General features: G+C 39.9%; 1 protein-coding gene across 1 annotated transcript in view; it reads right to left on the reverse strand.

Annotated features, from left to right (window-relative positions):
* The window catches only part of LOC109856648 (probable muscarinic acetylcholine receptor gar-2), a 38,805-nt gene that overhangs the window by 12,031 nt on the left and 11,964 nt on the right, over window positions 1-14,810 (reverse strand). The window contains exon 2 of the mRNA XM_020432168.1: window positions 10,274-10,446. Within this exon, the coding sequence (XP_020287757.1) occupies window positions 10,274-10,371 (98 nt within the window). The 5' untranslated portion in view covers window positions 10,372-10,446. The remainder of the gene's footprint in view (window positions 1-10,273; window positions 10,447-14,810) is intronic.

Genomic DNA, 14,810 nt, shown 5'->3' on the forward strand with positions numbered 1-14,810 from the left:
GTTACATTTTCTATTTTTAGGCCACACGTCGAGATCTGAAGAGCGTCGTGTAGGGGAAAAGGGTGTAGATCTGTGGGCGCAGCAAAAAAAAATAACGCATACAGATACTCCCGATTAAGCGAGGATCAAGGATAGAAATATGGGAAATAAACACGAAGGATGCGGTCTCGGTCAATTTTTAGGAAACGAAACTTTCGCCGCAACGAAACTGTTACTCCGTAATTGCAAACTCGCGAAGCGGAAAGAAAACAGAGAGTTCGACTCGAGATCAGTTTCAAGCTGAGAGATAAGGAAATTGCAAAACTCACAAAATCTCTCGTGCGTTCCTCCGTATTATTAACTTCTCGCGATTGTTCACGTTCAATTTTGTCGGTAATAGCTGTTCGGTTAATGGAATTGTTACTTCGCCGTGCGACAATTCACTCTCGAGAGGGATCGACGACGGAAAACATCGCGATTTGCGGTCGATGTTTCGCGTTCGCGCACCCTTTCTCCCAGTTCGTATGTTCGCAATCTCCCTCTGGGTGCAAAACTTATTTTTATTTTCTGGCCCAGTTGCCGGAATCTTTCAAAAGGCGCCCACTCTCCTTGCGCCAGGCACGAAATACATAACCCATAGCTGCGGGCTGATATTGGGACGGCCAGCCAGGCATCGGCGTTTCTTCTTGGCGATGCATCTTCAAGTGACACGGTTTCCTTTAAAATTTTCTCGCAACACTTTCTTCAAAAACCGAAAGCAACTCGATTTTTTGAGAGCGCACAAACAGATGCTGACGCGAGTGATATAATCACAAGTTGATTCACCGATGCAACATTAATTGTTTCTTTTTTTCTCTCGAAGAAAAAAAAGACAAGTAGAATAAGAGATTTGTGGAAAGACACAGGTGTTGTCGCATTAATTGTTACAAAAGAACAAGTCACGTGTGCGCGTCTAATGTATGTGTGTCTAATTCCCGAAATATTTCAATTTTTCAATAATTAAAATCCTTCACTAATAGCGCACTAATGTCAGATATTGATTGAATTCGAGAGGATAACAGTGACGCATTAATAGTCACCATTACGTTTAATTAGATAAATGTTAGTAAATAAATTATCTACTAAATGTTGGTAAATGTTGGTAAATAAGTTATCTACTGAACTACAATGTGTGTGTGTGTGTGTGTGTGTGATTTGTGATTGTGGATTGTAAGAAAAACAAAAATTCATGTGTTACATATTTTTTAATATATCCGGACACACACACACGCACACACACGTACACAGTGCGGTTTACTCTTTTCACACATATTCTATCTTTTACATCTCTATTTTATCTCCGTTTACTGTTTACTTTCTTGTCAGCTCATAGCGTCACACACAGAAAACACCGCAGATTAAAGTGACAGAAACTTGGACACAACTTCTCCGAAATTACACCTTGCAGCGGTAAAGAGACACAGGTCTCTCTCCTCTCTCTCTCTCTTTAGAAACGACTCTCAAGATTTCCCAACTTTGGAACACAAAGATTCCCTTCCACAAAGATTCTTAATACTTGATCTAAACTTTCGCGTGCTATGCCACGGAGACAAATAACTGAGAGAGAAAATTCGCACAGAGAATCCAAGATTTTTAGTGTCTACTCTGAGATTTTGTTTCTTTTTTGTAGAATAAATTTTTCGTGAACTGTTTATTTTCTTCTTTNTCTAAANANAAAAAAAAAAAAAAAAAGAAAACACATTCTTGGAAGCCCTGGAACAACAATTTTCATCGTTTCTTCGGTAAAACGGTTTATTATCGCGTATATGCTCGCGTCGCTCTTTTCGTTTGCCGCCGCGCATCAGTGCGAAACAAAGCGGCGACAATTTGTACGTCGTGTCGCCGCTTGATCATCGTCAAGGGCTTGTGGGATCCTAATACGAGCCGAGATCGGATTTACACACCGGCATGAGGGCAAATGCGGCTCCATAAATATAAACCGTAGGAGGGGGCTAGGTGTGTGTTATACGACCGACGAACGTGTGTTATACAGCGCGCCGTGGGATGATAGCGTTGCTGCGGTGACGTAGCGAACTGTGCGAAGGGGAATCTCGATCGCCTCCGGGGAATTGAACGAACCTATTTAATAACTCTGGCTGACGTACGCGCGGCAGATCGCCCTCGGCGTGACACTAAAACCGCCGAGTATTACCCACCCCATCGATGGTGGTGCGCTCGGAAGCGAATCGCAGCCCTCGTGCGGTTACACGATCTCGCATCATACATTTGTATATCTACAACGTTGTCGACAGATGGAGAACAAACTCGCGCGAACGAAACACACTCGACGGACAAGGTTCTCGGTCAGAATGTCGTTTTGACTTGATGTCAACTTTAGCAAGCGAGCGTTTCCCGCAATTTTTGTTTAATTTGACGAGAGAGAGAGAGAGAGAGATAAGATACGCGCCGAGAAACGATTTGGAAAAGAGAAAAACGGTTTATCCTCGCAAACGCAGCCGGTTCATATCGGTTCCTGTCCTTCGATGATTATCGCTCTGCACAAGTCAGATAAACAAAGAACGCTATTACACCACATAATAGGATTCTGATAAGAACTTTAACGCGGCGTCACGAACTATCGGGGTCTGTGTAATGTGGCTGACGTCGAATTTAAAATCCGAAACGAGCGTAGAAACAGTAAAAAAAAAATAATAATAATAATAAAAACCACAGACGGTCGCGAGATCGCAGGTACGACCTTGGGCTGGTTTTTTTTTTTCGAAATGGTATCTAGATTGAAAATTATCTCCGCCAGCATTTCCTCGAATCTCGATGTAATCCTCGCGCGCGGAAATTTTTTACCACAGGCTCACATTTTTTATCGCGAATCTTTATTACACGATGACGTCGGTATATGCATTAGCGAGAATTGCCGAAACTAAAAAACTGCATGGCTCGTAAAGAAGTATATTGCTTGTGTAATGAATACTTCGACATTTTTATATCATAACGCGGAAGTCTTAGCTGTGACAAGACGTGTCGCTAAATGTCATCGAAAAAACCGGAATTTTACAATAACATTCAACATGTTGCAGCAGTTTAGTTTTGAATTACAAAGTAAAATATCCTCTCTTCGCGTTTATAGCGTAAGGTTTAAACTCGTTCGCAAGCTATTAATACCGGCCGTTGATAGTCAGTTTTAGTGGCAAAGTTATAGCCCGTCGTTTTGAGAAATTACAACGAATATTCGTAAAAAGGTCTCTTTAATGTCAAACTAAGGAGGACGTTAAAAGCCAAGCTGGATGTACGTGCAAAACACACATTATGTTTTAAACGTGCAAATTAATAGACGTAGCGATTCGAAGTGAATTCAATTTGAAAATTTACATCAAAGTGTCTAATGTCCTGATGGCGAGTTGACGTAAGGCGAAATATCGGGATTCGGACTTTTGGCCGAGGTTTCTTTTTCAAAATAGGTTTTTGTTTAAATTTCAAGAAGATAAAAGAAGTCAATTATATTATTACAAAGTGCAAATTAACCATCCGATAATGAATTTTCGATTAAAATTAAATTTCGAATTAAATTCAGTTCGAATTGTTATGTGTGTTAATTTCCACGTTTAAAAAATATATATTTCGCGCTATACATTCAGCTTTTGGCTCTCAAAGTTCTTGTATCTTGAGAGAATATAGTTGAATTAGTTTTTTTCAATTTTACGCGAAGTTTTCCTACGAAATTGACAAAACTCGGAAAATTGCAAGATTGAAAAATGTATTATTCTCCCGAGAGGAGAAATTTAGTTAGTCCTTCGGATCTCCACATTCTCCGTGTTTCGTTTTTCTGAGGTAGGAAGCATCGGTTACACAAAGACGAGTTCTCCCGACGAGCGGCGGTGACAATGATACGACGAAATGTTCCGTGTCGCGGAACTACATGCGAGCCGTCGACGCGACGAACAAGGGAGTGTGTATCAATTTCCACCAATTACACGCCACCCAACCTCGTCTCGTCCTTTCGGTTGGAAATCGCAGGTGTGCGTTCGACTATGCACGGTCGTGTCCGTTACCCACGTCGCCACGCACACGCGATCGGAATTTTCAAACGGGCTTTAAAACATCTATCTCGTTTTATCTAAACAGACTCTTTGACTCAAATAAAATATTCTCGCACGGTCGTGTCAGAAACAATTTTTTTTTTTTTTTTTTGTCCTTGATACGACGCGTGAGATCCGCGTAAACGACAACTCGCGCGAACGAGTCAATACATCATCGTCGACGCGCGATGTACACTTTCGGGGGGAGAAATGATCAGCCTGAAGTACGTGCGAAAAAAATCAAGTGACATCGGCCCTTGTGAACGTGCGTTCGACATTCTCGGCTCTTGAACGTTATTGATAAGATTGACGAGAGAACCAGACCATTGTGTGCGCAAAATATTTATCGCATACAAGTGATGACGCGTTTGAACATTATCTCGATGAGAATCGTTTCTTGTACAATCGATACGTCGGACCCCGCCACACCAAAGGGAGATTGTGTTGAAATTGAGTACGCTTGTTACCAGAATCGATTCAGATGTGATCTCGAGCCCGTTAAGCGAAACGTTAGGTAATCAAAGAGAGAGAGTAGACTTTATCTACTTTTCACACGCGCGTACTTCAACACGGGAAAATCATCAGCGCGGCCAATGAAATTACAAGTTGCCCGATGCTAATTAATCGGAGGCGCGAGCAAACTATGCTTAGATTTAATTTTGCGAGGGACCGTGTGCACGCGCTGCAAAATGCGCGCAAAGGATGCGCGCGGGAACGCTGGCTAATTGAGTTAATGAGAAACAAGCACACACATACACACACACACACACACACAGATTCCGACACACTCTTTACTCGACAAACTCATTTAATTTTTCATATATCAACGACGGCGTATGCTGTAAGACGTCTTTTTTTTTTTTTTTTTTTTTAATTCAAGCATCACTAATTAACATTGCGGCTTTTCTTAGCTTCCTTACGAGAGAATTTCTAACAGATCAGCGGTAAGAAGTACTATTATCAACACACAAAACTCACGCGCGCACTGCACCTAAAATAACTGTATGTGTATTTTTTTTTATACACACATGTATAGCCTCTCTTTCTCTCTCTTTTTTGCATAAAATTAGATTAATTAACTTGAAAGTCTTTGCACACACTTTGACTTATGAAAGGAAACGTTTCATAGAATGCACAGACTTTGCAAGGTAACATACGTGTAATAATTAAAAGATATTAATTATAACACGACCGATATTTTTAATATTTAATACTTTTAATATTATCGATCGTTTATGTTAGAATGCTATAATAATGAATGCTATATTTGTTCCAGTTACACTCTCTCTCTCTGTGTGTGTGTGCGTCGTAAAGATGTAAAAATTGACAAGTCACCCCTTTGCGAAAATTAAGCATGCAATTTATGCGCGTGATTAATCGCTTTTTTCGTATTTGACAGAGACACAATACTCCGTCCTTCATCGATTATATTTTGCTCTCCCTTCTTCCCGTGCAAACTCGACTAAATATATTGGCGAGTATATTCTCCATCTCTAAAAATATTATAAAAGGTTACCTTTGAGGACGTGAGGTTTTTTTACACGGACGGCCGGACGGTGTTATCGATTTCCCATTACATTCCGCGGGATGTACGTACCGTGTGGGTATCTCTAATATCGTGCATGTGTGATGTTACGGGTACGTAAGAGAGTTATGTTTATAGGAATTGTGAGCCGATAAAAAACACACTTCGAGAGTGTGTTGTAATTTTCACAGGTGTGCGTTTCCTACCGCGCAAATCTCTCGTCGGTCATAAAAAATGTATACTTTCCTACAAGAAGCTTCTTATCCTCATGTGAGAGAGTGTATATGATTGTGCTTGCAGCGTAAACCGCCGTCCTTGAACGTAAGAACGCGCGCGCAAAGAAATTCAACTTGAATTTTATTTCCCCGAAGAAACGTTGCGTGCACATTTCGCGGATAAATTAAATATCGCGGGTATTTTTCGAATTTTGAAAAATGTCGCGTAACGTATCTACTATCTATTCGAGAGAAGAATAGCGAGAGAGAAAGCGGGAGAATACGTGATGTGAAATGTATATACGTTGCTATGTACTCGACGCGTACACGGAGAAAATGTATTTTTCCCACGATTCCGTCCGACAGAGCAATGAAAATTCTAGAATCAATATTCGCCGTGTGTCATCACAATGTACACCAGCGTCGTTTCCCCCATTGTCTATTTCATTTTTTTCTCAGCGCCGGGAAATCGCGGCGCGCGCGCGCGCGCGCGCGCGTCGTCGGTTCTGGTACACAAACCACGGGAAACGATATTTTGTTGTTGCCGCGTTGCTGTAAACAACTTGCAAAGTAAAAATGTGCAAGAAAACGACGCGTGCGAGAGCGCAAAATGCGACGTTACGATATTACAGTGCAGCAACTTGTTCAGCAGTTGGGATAAACTCTCTAGATTTTAATCCACAAATGTTGCGGAAAAAAATTCAGAGCGGACTGGAACTTGCGACTGCGTTGGAATTTAATAAATTGAAAAGAAGAAAAAAAAACAATTGCTGCAAAATAGTGTTGCATTCGAGTGTTTCAAAATTTTTATCCGTGTCGCGAGAACGTTACAATAAATTTCGAATTTTATGCAGAGATTAAACAAAAACAAAAAAAAAAAAAAACAAAAATACAAATAAAAAAAAGAACGCGCGCGACCCAGCCGAGAACGTAACGAGAATTCCTCCGGCGTGCAGAAAATAATATGACAATTGATCGCCGTATTATAATAGAGCCGTGCTAATCGCATGCATCACCCAACTGGACGGTTTGCCAACACTCTCACGCCTTTACAGAGTGTCATTCACACAGTTAAACGAAACAATAGCAACCACCTCGTGTTGGATGCAACAGTCGATTCATTTAATGGTTCTGCTCCCATTTTAACACGTTACGTTGTCGCGCTAAAGACGGACTATCGGTTGCATTGACTTGCGCTCGCGGTTTACTTACCGTGTTTCTCGATGCGATTTTTTTTTTTTTTTTATTTTTTTTTTTTTGTGCCAAACGCGATAGCGCAGTTCGCCGCGGTCTTGTTTCTTTGCGATTTATATAGATCGATCGTCACATTAGAATAATATCGCTTTTGTGCGCGTGAGAAGAAAATATATAATTCCATAAAGAACAAAATTTTACAACATTTTAAAAACGGTTGTTATTTTTTTTTGCAAAAAAAACAAAAACAAAAACGTTTATGGATACAACTTCGATTGTTTAAAGAGAACGAGCGTTTGAAATTAAATTCATTTCGCCTGTATATTGCAAGAGACCATTTAAACAAACGCGAAATATATGCAAAAAATATCAGTCTGTCCGTTTCGATCAGTCGCGATGACAATCGATATTTCCGGCAAGTGCAGCGAGCATGTCGTAAACTTTAACCCGCTTCAACGTTCACACAAACGCAACTTGGACTTCCGGTACGATCGGGTCATTGAATATTGCGGATGCAACTCGGCTGACCTATATATGCAAAAACGTTCGCGCAAACTCGCACAAATATATTTTATATTTGATTTTTAAGTTTTGTATATTTTTCGCAAAGTTGGTGTGTCTTTAAACAAAAGTTTGTGTTTATTTACAAATTGTGTCATTGTAACACGTAGAAAAATGGTCGCCCTCGCGTTTTGCGTCGTCTTGAGGGATGACGCTTCGTTTTGAGCATGACGTGAAAATTTTACCACGGCACACATACGTTGCGCAACACGGCACGTGGTGTTTCGAGACGACTTTCGTCGTCGGCGACGTTGTGTTGACTCACGCAATATTCGAAATTTTTCACCCTCAATCGCGTGCACGTCGACAGTCGCGTTCGACGTGTGTGTTCGTTCGCGTGATTCCGCGTCGTTGCGCACGACATCGACTTTTTCTTTTTGTTAAATAACAAGCCGCCCAGCGGCTTGTCGTTCGTATTACGACCGCGTCGTGCCAAACGGTTATTCGGCCGAGTGGCCCATCAAACCGACTCACAAAGTCCGCGTGCTGCTTTCAAGCCGCTGCCGGTCGCGCACATTGCCAGATTATCGTGGCTCCTCGCTAGGTCAAGGATGCAATTTGGCTCGGATTGGTTTACGCCAACTTTTACTCGCCCGCTCAAATGCCTTCGCTATCTCGCGCGGCAACCGCTGATTATTTCGCATAAAACAGTAGTAGTGTGCTCACAGAGAGACGTTGTGTACGTGTGTACATACGCAATAAAATTACTCGACTCATTTTTTACGTAAAAAAAGAAAAACAAAACAATTGCAATATCACATATGCTATTGCGCATTGTGTTTTGCTCGGAAATATCATTCGAGCTCAAACGTATTTATAAATCCAGTCTAACGATAAATAAATAACATTTTGCATTTTGGGTTGAATAATGTTTAATGATGTCACAGCGCAAAGTGTTTTAAATAATTTTGTAATTTATTTTTTTTTTTTTTTTTTAATGGACGGGGGAGAGATTTATTTAGAAATGACTACTTGTTAAAATAAAATATTTGCTTTCTCGATGCCGGTTGCATTAAGCTCGAGTAGCATGTAGTTGGAAGTGAGGATTATATGAGAAAAAGCTCGCGCACTTGTGTATTGTAAAATATTTCGAAAATCTCCGGAGACAGACACACAGATTGCGATATAAAACTGATTGATTATATCTCGACGCTGTTGAGCGACAATTTGTGCAACACCGTACGAGAGAGAGAGAGAGAGAGAGAGAGAGAAATAACAAATAAAAATAAACAAATCGAAGTGTTCGCGGCAAGTGTTCGTGTACTTTGCTGTTTGGCGCGGGATTAAGGAAAAAGAAAGATAAAAACTTGTCCTGAAAAGAGAGGGCCGGCTTCTCAAGAGAATTTTTTTTTTTTTTTTTTTTTTTACTTCAATTTCGTCTCCGGTGAAACTTCATTTCCTTTAGCCTTGATATTCCTGGAGCAGAAGGGAATACAAACGGCGAATGTTGACTGTATAAGACGCGCCCGCGTGATGTTATTACCCCTCGATAATGAGCAACCCCAGAGGTAACGGCAAACTGTTGGCGGAGCCGCTTGGAATTCAAGAGGACCATTCCGCCAAATGACGAATCGCTTATCTAAACGCGTTTACGACGGCAAACCTCATTCCCTTTCCGCACAGCTCTGCTCGCAAGTACATTCCCGCAAAACTAATCAAGTCGACCGTGCATTTACGTCAATGCGCCGTCGAATTTTTAATTACAACAACCGCAACGTGTGTGCGTCACCGATAAAGAAAAATATAACAAATTCAGTTTTTTTTTTTTATTTTTTTCTAGTGACACGAGTGGAAGTAGCAGAATTTATTTCTAACTGTGTGTAGTTCGACTATCGCAACGTTCAACAACGTGTGACGTGACACAGTGACATTTTATATTGCGCGAAAAGTTTACCGGAGTAATGAGTTAACAAGGCAAATAACACACGTTGTTGTCGCAAACTGCAGTTTCGAGCTGATTCGATTAATAACGTCATTTACTTTATTAGCGTGCGACTTCGCGCGCTATCGATCTGCGCTTAAATTTCCCGTAAGCGCAAAATCCTTCGGGGCTACGCCGAACAGGACGAATAGAAACGTGTGTTACACAGGCGCGAGTACATGCGCCAGCAAGAAGGATTTGAAAGCAATCCGTTGTAGCCAGGAAAGAGTTCGTGTGTGCCACGAACGAAACGTCTGAAACCTACAGATTTCACACGTTCGTTATTTTCACGCAAAATTATTTCACACGCAAAATATGTTTGTCGCTTAAACAATTGCGTAAATTGCAGTTTTTCAACGATATAAACATATTTCGCTTTTATCAGAATTATTTCTTGTAGTTCGCAGAATTTCTTCGCGGCAAACTCAATAACTCGTGGCAATTTTCAATTCTCGTGCGAGATACAAAAACGCAACCAACAACTATCCGACGTGCGATGTCTAAAATTCGACGGTACCGTGAAAACTTCAAATATAAATCTAAAGTTGCAGCCACGTATCAAAGTTGCAATGGACACTTGTGCGGAACGTTCGCACAAAATTATAAAATACGCGGGAACGCAGCAATGCGATGCGAAATAACTGCGCGAATACCGCCGCACAACACCGCTGGAATTCGCGAAAAAACCAAGCAGCGGCCAGGTCGCGGCATCGCGAAAACTTTTGCACAATTCGCATTCGTTCGCGATCTTCGCGTTCCTCGTTCTCTCAAAATCCGAATGAAAAGATACACGGTGACCTCTTACCATTGCGTGATAAAATCCGTGCCAATGGTGAAGATAGGCGCGGAAGTGCGATTGACCTCGGTGCCGTTCAGGCTGCTTTCGGTGCCGTTCATCTCCATTCTATTTAAACCGAGGTGGCAGCAACCTTCAAAGCCACTGCGCCCTCCTTAGTACCCAGTCACCTCTCGGACATCCTAGGAACATAAATCAGGTATCTGTCATGGAGTGGAGAGGAGAGTCTCATTTCGAGTAAGTCAATTTTCTTCATAAGATTCGAAGCGACTTCTTTACAAGAAAAAATGTTGACTAAAGATAGTTGACTAAAGATAGTAGACCGTATTTTCCAATTGTGAGACACTTTTGACAAACAGAAACAGAGAAAAAAGTGTAAGCGCTCAGGGACACTAGATTTTGCATTTCTACGTTTATTTCTAGTGTCGATTGTTTCAAATATTGTGATTGTTTATTTTTCTGTTTTTTTTACCGCTTTATGAAAAAAAAAATGAGAATATTGTCAACTTACTCCGTCGAAAATTCTTTGTGACAAATCGGGACACAAATTGATTAAAATTAGACCAACGGGAAAAATAATCGGGACAGAGAGAGGGTCAAAAATCGAAACTCGATAAAGTCGGATTAGTCATTTGCGACTAAAAACCATTATTTGTTGTTCCATTTGTGAAACTGTTAATATCGAACATAGTTTATTTTATTTTTCTAAAATTTCCGCTTTCGACACACTCGTGCACAACGATTGAAATCGTTGCAATTGTCACAAGCAACATCTGGCGTCAATATTACAAACGTGACTTTTTAGAAGCATTCTATATATTAAACACATCAATATACATTACTGTTGATAAAAAAAAATACCTTCTCGCAAACGACTGCGATAGAATTGTCAAGGTTAAAACGCAAAACACCTTTCTTTCTTGCGTGTGGCACACGACGTCGCCTTATATGTTTACGATTACGTCCTAGAAAATGTGTACGCACGCGTTCGTTACCGAAGTAAGTGCCTTACAACCGGTACCGGTTGTGCGCAAATGCTACTGACAGCGGGCATTATTTACAGGTTTAATTGCTCGTAGGTAACGATAAAAAATTTGGCCAATTCAAACGCTATATGTATTTTATATTTAATTTTAGCTTGCCGCTGTAATCCAAGCTTATTGATATAAAATTAACAGAGCGGTTGATAAATTGGAACGCGCAGTATGTAAGTATTCGTTTTTTTTTTTTTTTTTTTTTTTATTATTCAATTGCAACGATGTTAATCTCTAAAAAAACGTAACTGGAATTACTGTAGAGATATCATTATGCAGACTGACCCGGCGGCGACAATGGCGACATAAGGTCCCATTCTGTTACTTCTAATACATATTGAGATCTCACATACACAAGAGGTTTAATTTCTCCTAGTCATGCCTCCCGCACTCGGTCAATAGTACCGCGACGTCAATAATGCGGTGATATTATCATGCGTCGCGAGACCCAATAGCATTAATGCTATTAAAATGCTTCTCGAATTCAATGCGAACACACACTGTGTTCGCCAGTAATAATAGTTTTTAAGTTTGCGATTTTTTTTTGCTCGAGTTATTTGCGAATTACAGCGATGACAGTGTTTACAAGGCTCTTCGATAAAAAAAAAGATCGCTAAATTACTGACTTGTTTCACTTAAAATTCGGTCACGAACGAAACGCGCGCGCGCGCGCGCCGTTTCTTCATTGTTTCGAGGCGGATGAATAATTTCGGTCGCGCGATCTGAATTAAAATATCGTTTGAGAGGCGTAATGTTCGAAATAACTTAGGTATTTTAAATTAAATTACCTGTTAAATGTAAATTTTATATGCTACACAAGCGTGATGTATGTCCCTCTCTTTCTCTTTCTCTCTTCATATTCTTCTATCATTTATCACTTATAACGGAAACTGTTGGCACGCAGTTATTCGGTTAATTTTAATCGGAAGATTAAACATCGGTAAGTGTATATTAATATTTAATGTGTTTTCACCATGGGTTCACGTCGGCGAAATTAACTGCATATGGTTTCTGTCAAAGAGATCCCGGGATCACATAATTACGTTTCATACGCAGTAATTTTCTTCTTTGCCAGACTGCTATTTTAATTAGGGAAAATAATGTGTGCCGCGTTACCATCATACGAATATTTATAATTATTACTATCCCCTCTCGAACTTTATATCTGCGAACTGAGCACATTTATTTGCAATAGGGCAATCGATAAGTACAGTATTTTCCATATATATATATATATATATACCAACGCAACAATTCAGAGAAGCGTACATTGCAGAGCGCAAGCTCTGACACATACATATTTATGAGTTAAGTAGAGCATGCAACATTTATCAGATTGACAATGGTTCTTTCGCCACAATTATTTCCCCGATTTAAAACAGCACGATTAATCCTTCAGTGCCAGATATGGATCTCCGAGATCCACCCAAAAGTTTTAAATCTGAGTTTGTTCAACCTTCTGATTCAAGACAAAGAAATTGAAAAAATATTGCTTTCTCTCCCTATCTAATCAAACTTAAAGTCACGTGGATCTCACAGACCCAGTCTGGATAATTCATAGATTATTTTTTATGTCTGACACCGAAGGGTTAAAGACATGTGACTAAAGTAAAGTCACGTGACTTTAACACGTGTTGTTTTTTCTCCTCTCTCTGTCACGTGACTTTACTTTAGTCACGTTTTTAACCCTTCAGTGCCAGATATGGGTCTGTCAAAATCCACCCAAAAGTTATAAACCAGTGTCTCTACTAGGTAATTAGCGCAACATTTGAAGGCCGTGAAAAAAAAACTTTAGGGTCTTAAACAATGGTAGAAATCGTTGACAGCGTTCTTCGTTTAATAGCTTTGCAAAGTTTGAATTTTGAAGCGCGATCTCACAGACCCAGTCTGTGACAACTCGTAGATCATTTTTTATGTCTGACACTAAAGCGTTAATATACTGCGATAATATCGTTGTCTCCTCGACGCGAGAGAAAGTCGATAACCCAACAAATCAAACCGTTTTAAAACCGTGTCCGAGAGATCGAATCTATATAATTCACGTGCGGAATAATAAACTCTTACGTGAGATTTACGTAAAACGTTGTTAACGATTTATTTATTTTAACGTGTCCATCTAGTTTGCGCCACAGTGTATATATATATACAGCCGATGATTTTAAATGGCTGCGAGAGCATAATCTGCCGAACGAAGTTGATTGGCGAACAGATGTAATTGCATAAAAGACGAGGATAGATTCGTCTCTCGCCGCCACTTAACAAGACTCCAATTAGCATCGATTGTTGCTGCCAAGAGAATATCAGATATCTCTCGTCCGATTTTAAAAACAAACGCCTTGTAACACTTTTCAATTAACAATACCCGTGTTATATTCTTAAACAACTGTGTATGTGTGTGTGTGTGTGTGTGTATATCGGATTTCATTAATCTCGTCTTGAAATTGCAATGTTTATGATGGTTTGTAATGGAAACCTATTTACATGATGTATAATACATGTATAACGCGCGAAAGATATCCCAAATTTAGATGTAACCTTATACATAATCTGCGCCCAAAGATCCGAGATAGTTAAAATAATTAAAGGATTGCGTGCGGGTGGCACATTTTTCAAAGGACGACACTGTCAGCCATTTGTATCTGACATGAAAATCGCACAGATCATACTTCCTCGTTCACTAAGTTTAGATCAAGATGTAGAAAACATGCTTAATCACGTCCTTGACTAAAACTTCCACCACCACGATAAGAAACGTAAATACAGCTCTTTTGCTATTTTCTATTTTCGAATAATTAATTTTTTTTTGTCATCACTCGTTGCGCGCGCGTATTAACGTTGATTTTCAACGTTGCGTTATGAATTTTTGTTAGATTTTTATTAGATTAATCGTTAAATTTAATATAAAATATTATATTACACATCACACTATTTATTATATTTATATTTATTATATTTAAATTGTGATATTTATTAATATTCCACGTGTATAAATGAAAACTTAATGGCTAAGTTTTCGCGATTAAAATTGCGTTATACGAAAATTACAACGCAGCAACAAACTTGAACGAATTTAATTCCGGCGCAACGCAATATGCATTCACACGTGTTCGTTCAATTATCTAAATGTTGCAATTTCGCGCACCCAAAATAATTATGAACAAAGAGCACGTCTGTTTGAATTTCGTGTGAGATCAGCCGCGACACGTTTCCCCATTTCTAGATATTCGGGCGTCTCGCTTTAAAGTTGCCACATTCTCTCCCCAATAACGAGGACCATAAATTTGAACGGGACCGAGTATAATGCCGGCGCTTGAACCTCTATCAGTCTGCAAATTCATGCAATTTCCGGCAGTCCTCTTCTCTCCTCTCTTTCTTTCATCTTATATACAACGCGACCTCTTTGTTTTCGACTATTCCGTCGCGCGTCTTGTCTCTCTTTCGCCGCCGATTTGTGCGAAAAAAAATATCACGTAACTCTTTTACGTCAATTCCGCGCTTATCATATAAATGGA

The sequence above is a fragment of the Pseudomyrmex gracilis genome, unplaced genomic scaffold (assembly GCF_002006095.1).
Source record: "Pseudomyrmex gracilis isolate BER0280 unplaced genomic scaffold, ASM200609v1 scaffold_129, whole genome shotgun sequence".
Lineage (NCBI taxonomy): Eukaryota > Metazoa > Arthropoda > Insecta > Hymenoptera > Formicidae > Pseudomyrmex > Pseudomyrmex gracilis.